Source organism: Sturnira hondurensis, unplaced genomic scaffold (assembly GCF_014824575.4).
Source record: "Sturnira hondurensis isolate 20B ecotype Veracruz unplaced genomic scaffold, ASM1482457v3 Scaffold0002840, whole genome shotgun sequence".
In the NCBI taxonomy this organism is placed as follows: Eukaryota; Metazoa; Chordata; class Mammalia; order Chiroptera; family Phyllostomidae; genus Sturnira; species Sturnira hondurensis.
In genome coordinates, this window is record NW_028075471.1 from 4,951,960 (window position 1) to 4,971,225 (window position 19,266).

Below are 19,266 nucleotides of genomic sequence, written 5' to 3' on the forward strand. Positions count from 1 at the left end.
CTATTTTCTTTATTTTTAAAAAAAGATGTTATTTATTTGCTTTTTAGAGAGATTAGGAGTGGGAGAAAGAGAGGGAAAGGAACTTCTATGTTTGAAACATCATTAGTTGCCTCTTGGCATGTGTCCCGACTGGGGACCGAACCCACAGCCCAGGCATGTGCCCTGAATGGAAATCGAACCAGTGAGCTTTTGGTTTGTGGAGTGACACCCAACCCACTGAACCACTCCAGTCAGGGCTCCCCATTACTTTCTAATACAATATCTTGATTTGTTCCTTCACAGCCCTATTCTCATCTTTTGTAATATTTACTTGTTCATTTTTTGCCTCTCTAGGCTAAAACTCCTTGAAGACAGTGTCTATAACTCTTGTTCTCCACTGTATCCTCAGAACCTAGAATAGTTTCTGGCACATAGTATTTGCTCAATAAATACGTTGAATGAGTGAATGAATCAGTAACTGTGTCTATTAATGCATCTAGCAACTACTTGGATAAACTTTTAAAACAGAATAATTTTGGGGAAATAGTAATCTTGTTTTGAGATCATACCGAGTGTTTCCTCCACTGCTTTCATCTGTAGGAAATCACTTAGATACGAGTTCATGTGGGGAGGGGTAACAGCTTTTTGCTGTTCCAATACTTTGGAAAAACTGGCTTGAAATAGCACCCAGACAGGGCAAAAGCCAATAAACCAGACACCGTGGCTCAACTAAACCGTGGGAGAGTGCATCATTCAGTCATGGGAGAAAGCTCATCACTTACCTTCCCAGACAGAAGAGAGACTGGCTTAGAATTCTGAGACATTTAATTTAGCATGGTACCTTTTCTTTTTGTGGAAAATGTTAGTGAAATAGATCCCCATTTGCACGTTTATGTCAACAAGGCATGTTTTAACTTAGCTATTTTAATTTATTTGAAATATGCATAGTGTACTTTTTTCAACTAGTGCAAATGAAAAATGCCTTTTATTGCAGTTTCAAAATTATCTACAGCGGATTAAAAAAATACACATTATAGGTGCCATTTTGCTAGTCTCTAGAGGAGCCAGAAATGTAAGACCATGTGGCTATATAGCAGTCAACTGAGTATCATTTTAACTAATTGGAAACAGTTCTCCAAGGTCATTTATAATCTCGGTTGAACTGCTTTCATGAAAGAGCCACATTGCTGTGCTTGTCACCTTTTTAGCAAGGTAATGGAAGCTAGGATGGCAAGGTCTGCAGCGTTGTGTATGTACCAGGTTCCTTCATCTTACTGTGTAGGTCTTAAAACCATGTTTCCTCCATAAATGCAAAGTCAGCTCTCTGTGATAGATCCTAGAGTTAGGAAGAGGAAGACTCCATCTTTGGTCACAGTGAAGTGGCAGGCGAGAAAGAGAAAAATGAATGGGATGAAGTGCAGCAACATTTTACCAAATCTGTTGATCCTGTGGATCAGTCATGCTTGTCATTTAAATAAGCCTGCCCTCATAGAGTGTCCAGATTAAATGCTTTTAAAATAAATATTGGAGACAGTTAAAGAATAAGAAAGTTCCCTGTGTGCTTTAGTGAACATGAGGAGTCAGAAGGACTGGCATATTTCCTTGTGTGGTGCTAGTAAACAGGTTTGAGCTAGGTTATGTCTGCATTTCCTGACAGGGGCCACAGCAAGGTAAGTTTTTCTCTGGAGCACCAAAAGGCATACATTTATCTTTAGACCACAGGAGCTGTTTTGAGTGGACTGCTGTAGTTTCATGCCAGGATTTAAATATTAGAAAGTAAAGAGATCTAAGCATTAGAAAAAGTAAAACAACTAGTGTTAGCTTAACTGTACTAAGCAGTAAGTGTATCACGCCTTCTGTAGTAAGTTGTTTCTATTTCCTTGTAATCAAAAGGATGCCTTCCTAGAGTCGGAGAATGACCAAAGTGGTTTGGCCTTCTGTAAGAGAATGGATGAGGATGGATTGGCCAACCATCTTGGGCGTAACCCGTTCGTTGTGTTATAACGTTAGATGATCCGTTAAATTAAGCTCTGAGGTATGACAGAATGCAAAATGTTAAGAGCAAGTCTAACACTATGGTAGGTGTGAATGAAAGCCTGAGAGTTGCCAATTTGATGAGGTGTTAAGGCGCCTTTTCTGAAATTTGACCTAAGAGGTAAAAGAGTACGTTTCACCATCTGAGCAACATATTTTCATGATAGAACTTAAAATAATCTGTATTCCTAGAATATTGATCCTCAAATCCTAAATCCCCAGTTTATTCCTTAAGTCCAGTTAATGTAGTGGACTGTAATGTAAGGTACTGGGCTTTGCTGGGCTACTGATAGCTGTGCAGCATTTCCTGTGTTCCTGGGATTGCCTTCCTTAAAGGGGGGAGGAGGGAGGCGTCTCTAGCAGGTAGTCAGGTCTGCGAGAGACTCCCCGGTCCATCCAAGCTTCCCTTTGCCCGTGAATACCCACTTTTATCAACATAAAACAGAGTTAAGAGCCTAAAAATAAGATGAGGTATGATTTATCTTATTTTTGTTACTTAAAAGCCAGTTTTCCATTATGTGTGTAGGTCCTTGGGTGTGTCAAGCCATGATTTAAAGCTTGGATCTTCCCTTAATTCCCTTGATCAAATTCTGAACAGTGCACTTTGCTGATTACAGTCCAGACTCAGAGTTCCTGCCAGGCCACACCCCACTCCTAGTTTCTTTCATACATTCTCAAAATATTTTAGGCAGACATGCTATGCCAAGCGATTTCTAACCTAATGGGAATCAATTAAAATGGGAAAACACGGGGAGGTGCATGCACTGCTTGTTCTCTGCTCTCTTGCATAATTTATAACACGTTCTACTCAACTACCTGGGTATTGGTTGGTGCTGTCTGAACCCAGTGGAACAGACGTTCATAGACATTTCCGTCGTAACAGCCAAGTGCCGAATTTAAACACTGATCGGTGAAGTCGAAAGCATCAGTTAACGAGATGGCATCCTTCCTGAGGGGGGAAAAAGAGTTTGTGAGTATTTTAGACTGCTCTTATGAATCTGATTAATCCGGGATTGTGAATAATAACACCTAATTAGAGGTTATATCATTATTTACTTTTGAACAAGTCAGTTTTTTTTCCAAGTTTTCAGTTTTGATCAGCTGTAGTGCAGCATAAAGAATCAAGTAGTTCTCTAAGGCTTGTTATTAAAATCAGCATGTCCTTGTCTCACCTCCATCTCCTGATGCCCCATCTCCACCCAGAGGCAGTCAGTTTCAGTCTTTTAACTGGTATTTTGGGGTTTTACCTGAATGTCTCTAAATACCTTGTTTGTATTTGTTTCTTGTTTGTTCACTTTTTTGTTCACTCTATTACAAAAGATGAGGACTTATTTTTAGCACCCTTCTTCTCACCCCTGTCAGTCATCCCCTCACCCCAACTGCTTCCTCCCCTTCACCTTCCTGCCTCCCAATTCTGGCCAAACTAATATTCAGTGCTTAAATTATGACCAAACACATCCTATATATTATTGCGGATTCTGTGTGTCCTGCTCACAGCCGAACCAGGTCCCCGCCACATCTCTCCCATTATAGTGACCCACCTCCAGGCCCACTGCTCTCTCTCCAGCTCTGCTGTCACTAATTCTTAGCGATTTCGATGCTCTGCAGGCGTGCCTCTAACACCTAGCTGCTCAGTCCCTCAAATCGGCCACTCCATTGACCTTGTTCTACAGCCTCTGTCACTCTGCCAAGATCACACACCAGGACTCATCACTAACGTCTACAGCTTCTCAAAAAATCTCAGCCAAGCTCCTTTCTCTGACTCCTATCTCTTTGGCTTACCCCCTCTTGTGTTCTGAGTTCTGTATTCATTTTTCCCTTTCAAGCCACAAGATGTGTTTTCTTTTAACCTATTGAATGAAGTATTTTAAAAAATGCTCACATGCTTGCCTTCCTTTGTTAGCATAGGACATAAAATATAATAATGCAATCATTTGTTCACACTCTTCCCTAACTCTTGTTTCACAAAGCATTGGAGGTGACTGGGATGCTGTGCCTATTTTAATCCTTTGTGCATGGCCCTGTCTCATCATTGTGAAGTGATTTCATATAGAGTTGTGTATAATTCTTTGGCCCTTCTGGCACCTACCGTCTGTATAAATGTCCTTCATCCCCCTTGTGGTCTCACTTTCCTCCTTACCCAGCTGAAATTTCATGGTTCGTATGTTCACTTCCTTAAAAATATATTCAGTAATTTTTCTTGCTTTGTCGTACTTTTTTGGCAAAACCCCATCCCTGGTTAGCTTTGATTTTCTGCTGACTGTGTGCTGCCACCTTTGTAGCTGTGGCTGGGAGAAGCAACACTGACCCGGGTATCAGTGCCGAAGCAGGCCCTTATTGTTGCCCAGCAGTCCTATTACAGGGCTCTAGTTCTTTACTTCTTTATTCTTAGATGATTATTTCACACTTCCTCAACCTACACTCCCCACCTCTCCAACTCTCCCCTAAATGGCTTTGCTTCCTAGTCTACTCGTAAGATAGAAGTGGTAAGAGCATTTCCTTAAGTTCCAACCTATTCATTTATACATACCGTGCTATTTCTCTTAGTACAAGTCAATTGCCCAGGCTTCCACCTCAGGCCAGTCTTTTCTTATTTACTAGAGAACAATGTTCCAGAAATTCTGTCTCCCCCCTACAACACAGGTGGCAAACACAAGGCCCACTGGCTGAATCCAGCCCTCCACCTTGTTTTATCCTGCCTGGCACCTTGTTTCTACCTGGCGGCAGCGCTGAACTCCTTGCCCCTAGTTAAGGAGTAGTTACATTTATACAGTCCTAAAATTACATTTGGCCCTGTGAAGGTAATCATGAGGCCGATGTGGCTCCTGGTGAAAATGAGTTTGACACCCATGCCCTATAACATCAAAATTTCCGTCAGGGTACAAACTGGATCATTTCCATCAGGATACAAACATACTATCATTTCTCCCATCTTAAAAATAAGCTTTGACTCCGTTTCCATCATCTACCCAATGTCTTGACCCCCCCCCCCCCCCCACTTTATGACACTCCTTGAAAGTGTCATTTATGCTTGCTGTTTCCACTTCTTTGTGCCTGTTCTCTCGAACTAGATCTGTTCAGGTTTTTACTCCCACCGCTCCACTGAATACCTCTCGTTAGGATCACCCTATCACCCTATCTCTGGAGGGGCCCGAGACTCAGCACTTGGGCTTCTTTTCTTCATACACTCACTTCCTGTGAGATCTTCTCATGGCTTTAAAATACCAGCCATATCCAGTGACTTCCAAACTTCTCACTGAGTCTCACTTACCTGCTTACTAACATGTTACATGATTTCTAACAGACTCTTTAAAGTTCATGTTTCAAAACTGAACTGATCTTCTGGACCTTCTCCTGTCCAATAGGCCCAAGCTTGGCCCTCCTATAGTCTTCCCTATTTATAGTTAATGACAACTCTGTTTTGGCCAAAAATCTGAACTCCCCTCTCTCTCTCGGTTACATCCCATATCCAATCTGTCAGCAAATCCTCTTTTATCTTCAAAGTATTTCCCAGCTTTACTTCCCACCACCTCCAATGCTATCACCCTGGACCAGTCTACTGTCATCCCTCTCCCGGATTATTGTAGCAGCCTCCTAATTGGTCTCTCTGCTTTTTCCTCTTGTCTCCTCTCCCCAGTCAATTCTTAATGTGGCAGCTGGAACGAGCCTTTAGAAATATATGTCAGATTACTTCAGACTGTCTGTCCTACACTCAAAATCCTCCCATTCTCACACAAACTAAAAGCCAAAGTCTCAAGTCTTTGCAATAATCCACAGCCCCTCCCCTCCCCCTCTCAGTAAGTCCTTAACTCTGTGGCCTCTTCTGTCATTCTCCACGTCAGTCACACCCTTCTAGTCTCTGGCCTCTTCTCTGTTCTCTGGATGGATGTGGCAATCATACTCTGGCCTCTGACATTTGTACTTATTCTTTGCTTGGAATGCCCTTTTCCCAACCAGCTACATGCATGGCTCATCTCACCTACCCGCCTTCAGATCATTTCTCAAATGTCACCCTCCCTTGGTGGCCTTCTTTGACCTATTTAAATTACAGTCGCCTCCCATCTCACCCCCCCCCAGCATTCCTGATCCCCTTTTCCTGCTATCCGCTTCTTCATATCATTTATCACTTTTTGGTACATCGTATATTTGACTTACATTTTACATCTGTGTTTGTCTCCTCTCCTAGGCTGTGAGCATTTGTGCCCTTTTTAATCTGAAACTCATACCCCTCATTTGAGGAGCGTTTCCTTGAGTTACCTTATTCGTGATCTGCTCCCTCCTGTTTTCTCTGTTTTCTGTCTCTAGACCTATTTTCTAGACAATGCACAGTTTGGATCAGTCCTCTCACTATTTTTGTTTTTATTTTTTCTCTCCTAGTTTTGTTCTCTTGCTTTCTTTTGAGATTTCTGCAATTTTATCTTTCAGTCTTTTGGTTGAGTTTTTCATTGCCACTCTCAGTTTTTAATTTCATAGAGCTCTTTTTCTTCATTAATTTTTAATAGGAAATGAAATTCTTATTTTATGGTTACAATATCTCTTCCTAACCCTTTGAAGATATTATTGATCTTTTTTTTAAAAAAAAAGTTTTTTCTTGCTGAAGATTCTCTTGTGCCTCGAGTTGCCTCATCCTTGCTTTGGTCTCTCAGTCAGGGGCTTTCCTCATGTGTCAAGCATAGCTAAGAGTCGGGTGTTAACTAGCTGATTAGAAGTCTGGGTGTGCTTGTCACATGGGGTGACTGTGGGGTGAGTTGGGTGGACATTTGGGGACCCTGGCATCAGTCTTTAGCTCTCTCTCCTTTGGACTGGTCAAATTCTACAGAGAACGGTCATGTTACTATCTTCCTGCATGGAAGTAGCCCAGCGGCCAGTTTTCTGGGAACCATGGGAAAAGAGGTCTAGGGGAGGAGGTCCTCAGCATTGGGCCTATAAACATTTACTGAAGCCCCTGTTCTCTGTAGGGTAGCCTGACTCTCAGCGGTGCCTGTGGTTCCCTAGTTCACGGACCCTCGGCTTGCCTGTCTGCCAGGGTAGGGTCAAGGAAGTCTTAAAACTACTCACAGAGGGAGCCTGGGGACTCAGTCTTTCTGCAGCAGACTTTGAACCCGTCCTATCAGTCACCTTTACCCCATTGTCAGAGGGACACAGTTCCACAGTTTTGCTAGTTCTCAGGCTTCTGTGGTGTAACTTGCTGTTCCCACTTCTGGGGAGTGATTCATTTTTGTCAAGTCTGCTAAGTCGCTGTTCATCTACTTCCAACTTTCATGTTTCTTTTCCTGTTCTCTTTCTCTCCGTGGGTTTACCCGTTTGTAAAAATCTTAACTCCTTTGCCAATGTTTTAGTGAGGTTTCACGAGGGCACCAAGTGAATGCATATGTACAGTCTGCAGCCTTTACCTGGAAGTCCCCCAACTAAGGTTTTATGATCACTGAAACAGCTAAAAACTATTTGGGTCAGTTCATTTCCATTACATAAAGAGCTGGTTCTTAGTGTCACTTAGAATAGTATGCCATTCTTCATTTGTCACTGCAGAAACCTGAGGGTGACACTGAATAATCAAGGCAGGGAATTGTGACATGGAACTGAGAAAAGCATGAGGTCTGTTACATACCTAATTAATTACCCGATAGGAGTAGGAAGGTTACTTAGAAACCAGAATGTGAGTAAATCAATTTGTAAGTTTGATGCCTGCATAAATTGTCTGTTTGCATCAGTGCTGTCTGCCTTGTCTTGAATGGTAAGTTTCTGGAGCCCAGTCAGGCACTTAGACATGTTGTTGTAGATAAAAATCACACTTTAGAGATGTTAGGGTGACCTTTCCTCTGTTCCATCACCAGTGCCATTGTTGTCTTCATGTGCTTTTAAATGCCAAGCTTCTTGAAAGTTGGATGTACTTGGCCTTAAATGGTACAATACTCAATTATACTATTAATGGTTTCTACCACTGGATTCTCAGTTATATTAGGAAAAGTTTAATGCCTGGGGCATAATTGTATCAAATATATTTTTTGATGGTTTAATTGGACATTTACCAACCACCAACTCTCTGTGAGGTGCTTATATGGAGTCATAAATGGTATGCAACATGTTGCATCCTGTTAGAAATAAAATAATTTGGTCCCGTTTTTTCTTTTTAAGCTTTTATTTATTTATTTTTAGAGAGAAGGGGGAGGGAGAAAGAGAGGGAAAGAAACATCAATGTGTGGTTGCCTCTCACATTTCCCCTATTGGGGACCTGGCCTGCAACCCAGGCATGTGCCCTGATGGGAAATCGAACCAGCAACCCTTTGGTTTGCAGCCCATGCTCAATCCACTGAGCTACACAAGCCAGGGCTAGTTTTTTCTTTTAACCTGCATCATGAATATATTATTATGTTTTAATTTCAAAAACATTTAAAAATTCTTAGTCTTACTAATAACGTGAGCTCTTAGAGGTTCTGGGGGGAAAGTCACTCAGGTGAGTCATCCGTCCTTCGCCCAGTACAAGCATCATGTTTCCTCAGAAAAGGTCATGTTCTCGAGTTACCCATCTTTCATGTTAATGGACAATGATGACTAAATTCTATTGTTTTAATTTCTGTTTTTTCTACTACCCTGGTTAGGTTGGAGCTTTGGTTTTGATATGTTTTTAAATCATTGCATTAGTATGTCATGACCCTAAAGTGTACTGCATTAGTGTTGCATTTAAAAGCCATTTGTGTTATTGTTCTACGAATCAGTATATGAATTACTAGGTTTTAAAAATTTTTTATCTCGAAGCTAAGGGAGGATTAAAGTAAGTTTAGTCAGTAAGGGTTTGCTTAAGCACATTAACCAAAGACAGGATATATTTGAAACAGACAGTAGCCCAACCTTAACCTTAATGTATGGCTTAAGAGCGCATGCTCTGGGGTCAGACAGGCCCTAGATTGTACCAGGCCCCTCCTCTGGCTAATTGTGTGACCTTGGGCAAAGTATTTAACTACTAAGCCTGTATTCCCAGTAAAATGGGAAGATTAATAGTATCCACTTCAAAATGCTGTAAGGATTCAATGAGGTGATGTATGTGAAAGCTTTTCGCATAGTGCCTGGCATACATAAGCGCTCCTTAAATGTTAGCTAGCATTAGGACTCATTATTATTAATACATATCATTTATATGTAGTAGTCTTCATTTTATTCATATTCCTTAGATATTATTCCTATTTCTTGACAGTATTGAAGAACATTCAGTTGAGGTAGCTAGATAATTTATCCTTGGGCAGTTTTATTTCTATTTTTTTTCCAATTAAAAAAAATTAATCCATAATGCTTTATGTTGGTATAATAATGCTCAGGTATAAACCTCTCTAGGTCTGTTGCTGTTTTTGCCAGACCTCATTTAGCAAGGTTTTAGAGCTGAACATTTTCGAGTTTGAAGTAAACAAAGGGTCTAGGGTTATTTTCTGAAGACTACCACGTTTGAGAGACAGTCACTCACCGGATGAGGAGGAGCAGGTCCAGGTAGGCTGTTCTCACCACATCTACTTGGGCCCCAGACAGGAAACCATCATGGAGAAAGTCACCTGCGTTAGACAGGATGCCATGCAAAGCAAAGAGATCACAGAGGCGTTTCAGTGCCTGCTGAATGGCTGACTCATTGTCTAGTTTCTCCACAGCTTCTGTAAAACTCTTCACAGTGACATAGTAGCAGTGTGCCTACAAAGACACAAAGATGCATTAGCCTCTCAGGTTCTGGTTTCTGACTCCAGAAGTCATCCTGCAACTTGGCATGGCTGCTGGAATGAGCCTGCTGTGGCCATGTGTTTCCCAGCAGGCTGACAAGCAACTGCCTTTGCTCCTAGCTCACTATGGGCTTCACTGAGCCCTTTTGATAGTGCGTGTGGCGCACATGTGCATGTTGGGGGCTGATGGGCTCTGGAACTTGGCCTTTAGTTTTCTCATTTTGCTATGGGCAATTTCAAGTAGGTTTGAAAATAGAAATAATACACCAGAATTGGAGGCTGGCCTGGGGATAGTGGAGGACAGCACCACTTTTCTCAAGAAGGCAGCTGTTAATCGTCTGCGTGGGTTGACGCAGAGGGTGGGTGGGGGTATGTGCGTGCATGTGCATGCATGCATGTGCCTCGGGTGAAAAAGGAGGGGTTCTATATGTACATGAAAAGTATCCCAGCTAGAGAGTAAACTCCTTGAAATAGTGCAGTTATTTAACCCATATGTAACAGTCTGGCTCCGTTAGTAATTAAAATAACCAGTTGGTAAGTGACCACTGACCTCGACCAGGTGAGAGCCCCCTGTGCCAGCCAGGCTCCTTCCCTGGGACCCCCTCCTCCCCACAGTCCAATAACTAAAGCATTAATGCCTGACCTAGAGGGGGCTCTCAGGACTTTGCTTCCCTTAGGCCTGAAAAGCTTTCTGGTAGGTCGGTGCCCCTGCCCTTCTCTGCCAAGACAAATGATAGGAGGTATGAGTTCCATGGAGTAAGAGCTGTAAGGAGAGCATATAAAACTGGTCTCAGATATTTATGTGCCTATGGATTACCTGGGGATATTGTCAAAATGCAAATTCCAGGATACAGAATGCATAATTCTAACAAGTTCATGCTGCTAGTCCTGACTTTTAGTAGCAGGTTTAGAGTGTCATGAGGGTTCAACGGTGCTCACCCAAGGGGACAAGGAATGGGTCATTCCAGGCTGAGGGAACTGCATGTGCAAAGGGCAGTCCTTTCAGGAGGCTGCAAGCAATTTAACAAGACTGAAGTGTAATGTGATGAGAGGCACCCAGGTAATGAACGGCTGTGAATGACAGGTTGGGTTTTATTCTGTGGGGGTTGGCAGCCACCAATCTTTTACAGACCATAGATATAATCGGGTTTTTCATTTGGAAAATGCATTTTCCAGAGAGGCTTCACATGGGTGCTAACAACACCAGTTTGCCACCTCGGCCTGTGTTCACAGCCATGCTGGGTCTGCAATGTTTGAATATTTGGAGAGGAGCAGATGTGTTCTGCTGACCCTGCTGGGCCCAACAGCCTTTGGTGCTCAGACTGGAGAGTTTGGCAAAACTGGAGACTCAGTTTTTTCACCTAGGCTCCGTTTCCCTGATGTAACCTGAGTGCTGTATTCTTAAAGTCTCAGGGCCTCAGGCTGAGGAATGGAGGGATGAAGAGCCGCAGGAGGGCCCAGGCCTCTCCCTCGGAAACAGGATGTGGACCGGAGGGAGGAGGTGGCCTGTACACTTCAACGAAAGGCTGAGTTAAACCTTAAACACAATGAACTTTGTTTACTGTGGTAAGCGTTGATTTAAATCTTACCTCCTGCCTAATTTGGGGGTGGGGTGGATGTATAGTATTTGTACACTAGGTACCTCTCTAAATTTTTATATGCATTAACTCATTTAATCTCCATAATACTCTTACAGGCTAGATACTGTTATTAGCTCTGTTGTGCAAATGAGACTGAGGCATGGAGAGAGATGTTCCTTACCAAGGTCCCATGGCTGGTACGTGGTAGCAACGAGATCCAAACCAGGGCAGTCACCTTCTGGTTAAGAATCTCTACTACTTTATGAAAAAAGTTAATTTATTTTCCAATTACAGTTGACATGCGATATTAGTTTCAGGTGGACAACATAGTGATTAGAAATGTACATACCTTATGAAATGATCACCCTAATAAGTCTAGTTCCCACTGGACACATTGTTATTACCATATTACTGACTGCATTTCCTATGCTGTACTTTACATATCTGTGTAGTCTGTATTCTCAACTGTTGCCCTGTGTTGCCAAAGCCACCAGGGACAAGCTGGATTATATTGCCGCATTTGCTCCAGAGCTCCTAGGGAGTGACATCTCTGGTAGGCAGGGGCTGAGATTGTAGGATCAGAGCCCATCAGGGCCTAAAAGCGCTCTTCCATGCCCCCTTGCTATACAGACAGGAAAGTGAAAGCCCAGAGAGGGAAGGACTCTTTGAGGCCAGAGCTCCAGACCTTAGGCCTGGGCTCGCTCTGCTCATTCTTGCCTACCCCTCTGCCACTGTTTCCTGTTCCTCTTGTGTTGCTGTCTCTCTCTACCTGTACATTTATGGCTTGCAGATGGGACCCTGCTGGGTGCTTGAGGCTTCTGTAGAGTAGATGGCCTCCCGAAGCACAAGGCCCAGGAGGTGCAGATTTCTCTGTCTATTATGACTTTGGAGACTTTGGACATCGCCTGTCCAGGAAGCCCAGGGACTTGCTCTTTGTCCCCCAGAGCAGGGTTGGGGGGACTCCTTTCCCTCACTCATGCACAGTGGCTCCACAAGGGCATGGCTTGTGTCCCTGGGTGAAAGGAAAGGAAAGCATCTTAACTCAGCCACTTCCTACCTCTGGGACTAGCTTTCCTGAGTTCTCTGTCCTCATTCTTAAAACAGAGATTATGCTCCTGTGTCTCCCTGGGTTGTGTGTATTCATTGAGGTAACCCTGGCAAACAGAGTCTGGTCTGTGTGAAGGCAGGACCTAAGTTTGGACTATGGATGAGTAATGGGTGGCTATGATTCCTTTCTTGGTAATCTGGTGATTACCAAGCATAGTCATGGCTCACCCTCCTTCTGCACTGATAGGACATTTAGCACAGCAGGAAGTGCCCCTTCGGTGGACTGAGCAGAACCAAGGCTGGCAGAGTTAATACCTGCACCTGCTAAAGTGATGGACGTGGCAGGGCACCAGGTGGCATTCATGTCCAGCCTGCCCGACCAGTCCTGCCTCATGATGGCCAAGGCAAACTCCTTCAGAGCTCTCCTCTTTTAAGACTGCTGTTTTGGGGGGCCCAATGCCTGATAATTGAAATGATCCCCTTGGTTTTCCAACTGCTTAAGCTGGAGCTCAGGAATCACTTTTATTTTCTTTTATCCCCTTAATATCTCTGCATCTATCCACTTCTTTCCATGCCCTTTGACAAGTTCATGGTCAGGCCCACTCTCAGCCCTCACCCAGACTGCCACTACCCTCTTGAAACTAGCCTCTAGCCTTCAGTCCATTTCTTCCCTGCAACCTGAATGATCCTTCCAGAAAGAAACTGACCAGTTCACTCTCTCCCCCCATACACACTCCACAAAGGCTTCCCATCATCATTAAAGTAAAACCCAAGCTTTTCACAATTGGTGCAGGAGGTCCCAGGCCTTACCTGTCTTTCCTCATCCTTCCTTCCTCTCTGTTTCAGTCTTCTTTAGCCCCTCCTGGGAAGAATTTGCCCTGCACCTCAGCACCACACCCTTTCTTGCCTCCTCCTTTTGCACCTACTGTTCCCTTTGCCCAGACACCTTCCTCTCCAAAGCCACAGCCTGCACCTGTTGTGTGGCTGATTTCAGCTCATCCTTGAAGGTTGACTTGGCCGATATGCCTCTTCTGGGAAGACTTTCTGACTCCACAGGATGGGTAGACACACCTGCCCTGGATCCTGCGTCAGCCTGCATTTCTCTGTCACAGTGCTTCCCTGAGTGCTGCTGCCATTGGGCACTGTGAGCCCCCAGGGCCCAGCCCCACATCTAGTGTTCAGTGTGTGCTCAAATGTTTGCTGGCTGACTGTGGATTATGCACACACACAAAACATAGTGAGAATTGAATCAGACTTCTAAGGATTGCCTGTGGGACTAACAGGAAGACTTGACCTGCTTTTCTATCTGGGAGGAAATATTTGAACAACCTGAAGCAAATCCAATAATACTGCCTCATTACGTTTTTCCCTAAGAGGTGCCAGCAAGATTGCTTTGGAGTTAAATCCTTTAATTAAAATACCTTGGACTAAAGTCTTGGAAGTGAAATGAGGGCAGCGGCTGAGCAGGGCTGGAGAATAAAGGCAGAGCTCAGATTTTCTAGCTTGCTGGGGGAAAGAACCGGCCCCTTTCAGCTTGAGCTGGCAGGCAGCTCACCTTAGCAGCCTGGAGGTGTATGACTGTGGTCCTGTTCCACGCCTCGTGCTTGTCAACACCAGATTGCAGCAGAGTCTGTAAACGGTGCGCTGAGTCCTTTATGAGCCTGAAGGCCAAAGAAAAAAAGTTCAGCTTCTTGACTGAGTGGGAAAGAGACATGACGTTTGGTCCCTCAGAAGTAGAAATAATTTCCATTTATTAACCATTTATACAAAGCTAAATGCTTGATATATATTATCTCTTTAACTCTTTTCAGGGCCGGCATTCCCAGTTACAGTGGGGAAAACTGCACCCCAGAAGAGGTTAATTCACTGGGCCAGGGTCTCACAGCTACCAAGAATGGGAAGTTCATGACCTCGGAGCTGTAGAGCCTCAGGGCTCCAGGTTAGGCACTGCTGCCCCTTTCTGATGCAGACTCCATGCTGCGTTTTCAGGCCATTCTGCTGACTGACTTCCTGGGGCTGAGCAAGGAGAATGGCTTTTTGCTAAAGACTAATGAGGCTTGTCAGTCACCTTGCGGGCTCCCAGGTCTACCTAAGGGACCTCAGAATAAAAGAAAACTAATCCTTGTCTTCCAAACTACTAAATGAGTCCTTTGCCATTTATTTAACCTTTACTCTTTAATTCTCTGTTCCCTGCCCATCTACTCAGGATCCTTGGAATTTGTAGGCAAACTGGCTATTTTTTATTTTTTATTATTATTTAAATATATTTCATTGATTATGCTATTGTAGCTGTCCCATTTCTCCCCCTTTATTTTCCTCCACCCTACACACCCCATTCTACCTACATCCCCTCTCCCCTTAGTTCCTGTCCATGGGTAGTATATATAAGTTCTTTGGCTTCTCTATTCCCTATACTATTCTTAATCTCCCCCTGTCTTATTTTGTACCTACCATTTATGCTTCTTATTCCCTGTACCTTTCCCCTCAGTCTCCCTCCTCCCCATTCCCACTGAAAACCCTCCATGTGACCTTCATTTCTGTGATTCTGTTTTTGTTCTAGTTGTTTGCTTAGTTTGTTTGTTTTCCTTTTTTTTTTAGGTTCAGTTGTTGATAATTTTGAGTTTGTAGTCATTTTACTGATCATATTTTTATCTTCTTTTTCTTAGATAAGTCCCTTTAACATTTCATATAATAAGGGCTTGGTGATGATGAATTCCTTTGACTTGAGCCTATCTGGGAAGCACTTTATCTGCCCTTCCATTCTAAATGATAGCTTTGCTGGATAAAGCAATCTTGGATGTAGGTCCTTGCCTTTCATGACTTGGAATACTTCTTTCCAGCCTCTTCTTGCCTGCAAGGTTTCTTTTGAGAAAGCAGCTGACAGTCTGATGGGAACTCCTTTGTAGGTAACTCTCTCATTTTGTCTAGCTGCTTTTAACATTCTCTCCTTATCTTTAACATTGGGCAATATAATGATGTGCCTTGGTGTGTGCTTCCTTGGGTCCAACTTCTTTGGGACTCTCTGAGTTTCTTGGACTTCCTGGAAGTCTATTTCCTTGTCCAGATTAGGGAAGTTCTCCTTCATTATTTTTTCAAGTAAGTTTTTCATTTCTTCCTCTTCCTCTTCTTCTTCTGGCACCCCTATGATTCAGATGTTGGAATATTTAAAGTTGTCCTGGAGGATTCTAAGCCTCTCCTCATTTTTTGAATTCTTGTTTCTTCTTTCTGTTCTGGTTGGATGTTTCTTCCTTCTGGTCCACTCCATTGATTCGAGTCCCAGTTTTCTTCCCATCACTATTGGTTCCCTGTACATTTTCTTTTATTTCACTTAGTGTAGCCTTCATTTTTTTCATCTGATTTGTGACCAAATTCAACCAATCCTGTGAGCATCCTGATTACCAGTGTTTTGAACAGTGCATCTGATAGGTTGGCTCTCTCTTCATTGCTTAGTTGTATTTTTTCTGGAGCTTTGATCTGTTCTTTCATTTGGGCCATTTTTTTTGTATTGACGTGCCTGTTATGCAGTGACGGACAGAGCCTTAGGTGTTCACCAGGGCAGGGCAACCCAGTGGCTGGGTTGTGACAGTGTATGTGGGGGAGGGGTCCGAGAGGGAACAATGGCACTTGCTCCACTCTCTACTAGATTTCAGTCACTTCCCTGGCTTTCTACAGCAAATTTGGCCCTTCTGGTGCTGATTCCCTGGTGGGTGGGTTTGTGTATGTCCTGGGATCCTGTGGGTCTCTCCAACAAACTCTCCTGTGAGGCTGGGAGTTCCTCCCGGCACCTCAACCCCCACAGGTGTTTTCAATCAGTGTTTTGAGGCTTTATTTCTCTGTGCTGGGACCCTGGGTTGTGCAGTTCATCTCTCTCCCCAGTTTCACGTGTTTTATGTGCATGCAAATGTGGTACCACTAGGACCGCCCAGCCTCCAGCCGCCTTGTGTGCCACACTCCTCCACAAGCCAAAGCCTTCCTCGGTCCATCGCTGCCACCTTGCCCACTCGGGTCCTCTAGTCACAGCCTTGCCGAGAGTCCTCTCTGCCCCTCCTACTGGTCTGGGTGAATGTTTCTTCTTTAACTCTTTGGTTGTCAGACTTCCATATAGTTAGATTTTCTGTTAGTTCAGGTTGTTTTTTGTTTTTAAATTTGTGGCCCTTCTTTTGATTGTGTGAGGAGGCACAGTATATCTACCTACACCTCCATTTTGGCTGGAAGTCACAAACTGTCTATTAAGCAATATTTATTTTACTTTTTCAGGGAAGAGGTAAGCAGATGTCACATTGAAATCCAAGCAAAAAGCAACATAAGGGCATTTAATTAATTTAATTACCCTTCACATCTTTATTTTGCCCTCCCACTTCCCCTAACTAAAACTTTAGCTCTATGAGGCCTGGGATTTTTATCAGACTGGTTTATTGATTGGTCTTTAGTGCCAAGAACAAAGACCTAAAATATAAATATTACAGTGCCTTACATATTGTAGTCACTTAATAAATATTTGTGGAATAAATAGTGTCCCAATTTGCTTGTGACCTTCAGAAAACTACCATTCTGGGACCACAGGTTGGGATCTAATACTTCTTATTATATACTGGAAATATATTTCCAGGTAGTTTTTGGTGTTTTAGGTGAGGATAGTTCAGAAGCTTTTCCGTATAGGTAGTTAAATCTCCATATTTTCCTGACGGTGCCTGCGCTGGGCCAGGACCTCTCTTCGTTTGCAGCCCCCGGCATGTTTCGCCATCTCTGACATGTGCCTGACAGTGTTTGTTGAGTGACACAATGGATGAGTCCTTGGTCTTATTCTTGTTCCGTGGAGCCTGCTAGACACTGGAAATAAACTAGTTCTACCCCTTGATATACTCATCCTTTAAAAAACTTTTTAGATTGGGGGTTATTTCAAACATAGGAGTATTGCTTTACTTACGGGGGGTATTTACATAGGGGTATATTCTTTGTATTGCAAATCAGTAAGAACCTAAAGATTTAAAAAAATTCTTGCACTGGCCAGAGAGGTAATGGCCTTCTACCAGCTTGACCAGGATGGGGAGGAGGTGGTGGTCCATGGCATGGCTTAAGGGGGTGGCCTCCCCTTCTCTCTGTTCATGGTGGCGGGAGCTGAGAGGACTGAGGAGGCTGGGGAGGGGGTGGTTTTCAGAAGAGTACCCAGGAATACCCACCCAATCCCAAAGGCCCTTATGTGGGAAGGAGCCCACCCTCAGGTGGGGTGGCTCATTTCTCAGATGGCTTACCTGACTGCCACATGGGCCCACGCCCTGGTGTACATCTCTGGGTGAAGGAAGTCAGCTGCCCTCCGGGCTGGGCACCTGGCCAGGTCAGGTGCTGTCAGGTAAGCAACAGACTGAGGGAGAGGCCTCTTCAGTGTGGAGCCTGGGGCTTCCTGAGCCTGCAGGTAGCTCTTCACCAAAAACCTAGCAGCAGGAGCGGAGGCAGGTGAGGGTAAGCAGCTCTTTAGGACAGCCTAGCACCTCTCTCTCCCAGACACATGCACTCTTAAACCCTGTGGCAGACCCAGGGCCACAGAGGTTCTTACTTAGTCCCTCTTGATGCTTACCTTTCACTTCAAAAAAGTTCCCCTGGCCCCCACCACACCCCAGCCAGCCTGCTATGAGGATTTCAGGGAGTTTTGCCCCGAGGCTGGAGTCTGGAGTTTCACAAGGAAGTGGGTGGTTCTGGAGCCGTGGAGCTGGGCAGATGCTCAGATCCTGAACATAAACCATTTCAATATCTGTGCCACCAGAATCCTCTCTGTTGGTTAGGATCTTGCAGTTTGGGGATTTGTGATGAATTAGAGTGACCATGGCAATTAAATTTTTCTTAGTTGAATGAAGGGTAGATGTGAGAATGCTAACATGAGTTGGGAGGATTACAGGTGACTCTCAGCTTCTTCTGGTTGATAATCCAGTGGTTACAGGCTCTGGGCTCAGACAACCGAGATTTCCCGCAGCTCCACTGAGACCTTGGTGCATCCATCTCTGGATGGGGATGACAGTGCTCGCCTGAAAGTGCCTGGCACAGCGTGGGGCATGGAGTGTCTTAATATGTGGTATTGTACTCTTTTTGTATTTGGAAAAAAACTCAATAAATATTACACGTTAAAAAAGATTCCAAGAAGTGTTACATAGCTTATTTGCCAGTGAACCCTACCTTCCTGCATGGAGAAGTACTTGCCATGTTTAGTCACCTGAGAATAGGTGAATCTGAAACAGCTTTCTCAGCCAGGAAACCAGAGACCCCTAGACAGAGAGGGGTGGAAGAAGCTGCCTGTTGGGAGGAGGCCTACTAGGCCTTTCCTGCCTGCCTATGCCGTTGGAACCTCCTGTGTGCTGGCCCTGCACTAAGCCTGGAGAAGAGCTGCCAGCCACACAAAGATTGTGATAACTGTCACAAGGAAACAGGACAGTCTTGACTGGGAGGGTCGGGGTGGTGCTGCTCGAGATGCAGTGGCCAGGGAGGACTCTGAGGGAGGTATCATTTTAGCGGAGACCTGGAGGATGAGAAAGCGCCAGTAAACTGGGGGCAGAGAATTTTAGGGAGAGTGGAGTGCGAAGTCCCCATGGTGGGAAGCAGAGATGTGTGGCTGGCACAGTGAGCAGAGGCAGGAGGCTGCAAGACTAGGATGGAGAGGGAGGCCGGGGCCAGGTCATGAGACCTGAGGCCACAGTGTGGAGTGTGGCATTTTCTTATGAACAGTGAGGGCCCATTGAAGAATTTTAAGCAAGGAAAAGATGTGATATTCTCTGAGCTTCAAAATGACCCCCCGGGCTGCCTGTAGAGAAAGGACGGAAGTGGGTGGAATCATCAGCAAGGAAGCTGATGCTGTTGTCTGGGGGACGGGGCTCAGAGCCTGGCTGGGAGCTACAGTCAGGAGTTGTGGATGAAGTGGGGAGAGAAGTGATGGTTTG

The 19,266-nt window shown here is 44.3% G+C and overlaps 1 protein-coding gene across 3 annotated transcripts in view; it reads right to left on the bottom strand.

Annotated features, from left to right (window-relative positions):
- Window positions 1–19,266, bottom strand: part of ACOX2 (acyl-CoA oxidase 2) — a 31,791-nt gene that overhangs the window by 727 nt on the left and 11,798 nt on the right. For all 3 annotated transcript variants that reach the window (XM_037040791.1, XM_037040790.1, XM_037040789.1), the window contains 4 exons: window positions 17,593–17,772; window positions 13,896–14,001; window positions 9,470–9,687; window positions 2,830–2,962 (listed from right to left, as the gene is read on the bottom strand). In XM_037040791.1, the coding sequence (XP_036896686.1) occupies window positions 2,830–2,962; window positions 9,470–9,687; window positions 13,896–14,001; window positions 17,593–17,772 (637 nt within the window). The remainder of the gene's footprint in view (window positions 1–2,829; window positions 2,963–9,469; window positions 9,688–13,895; window positions 14,002–17,592; window positions 17,773–19,266) is intronic.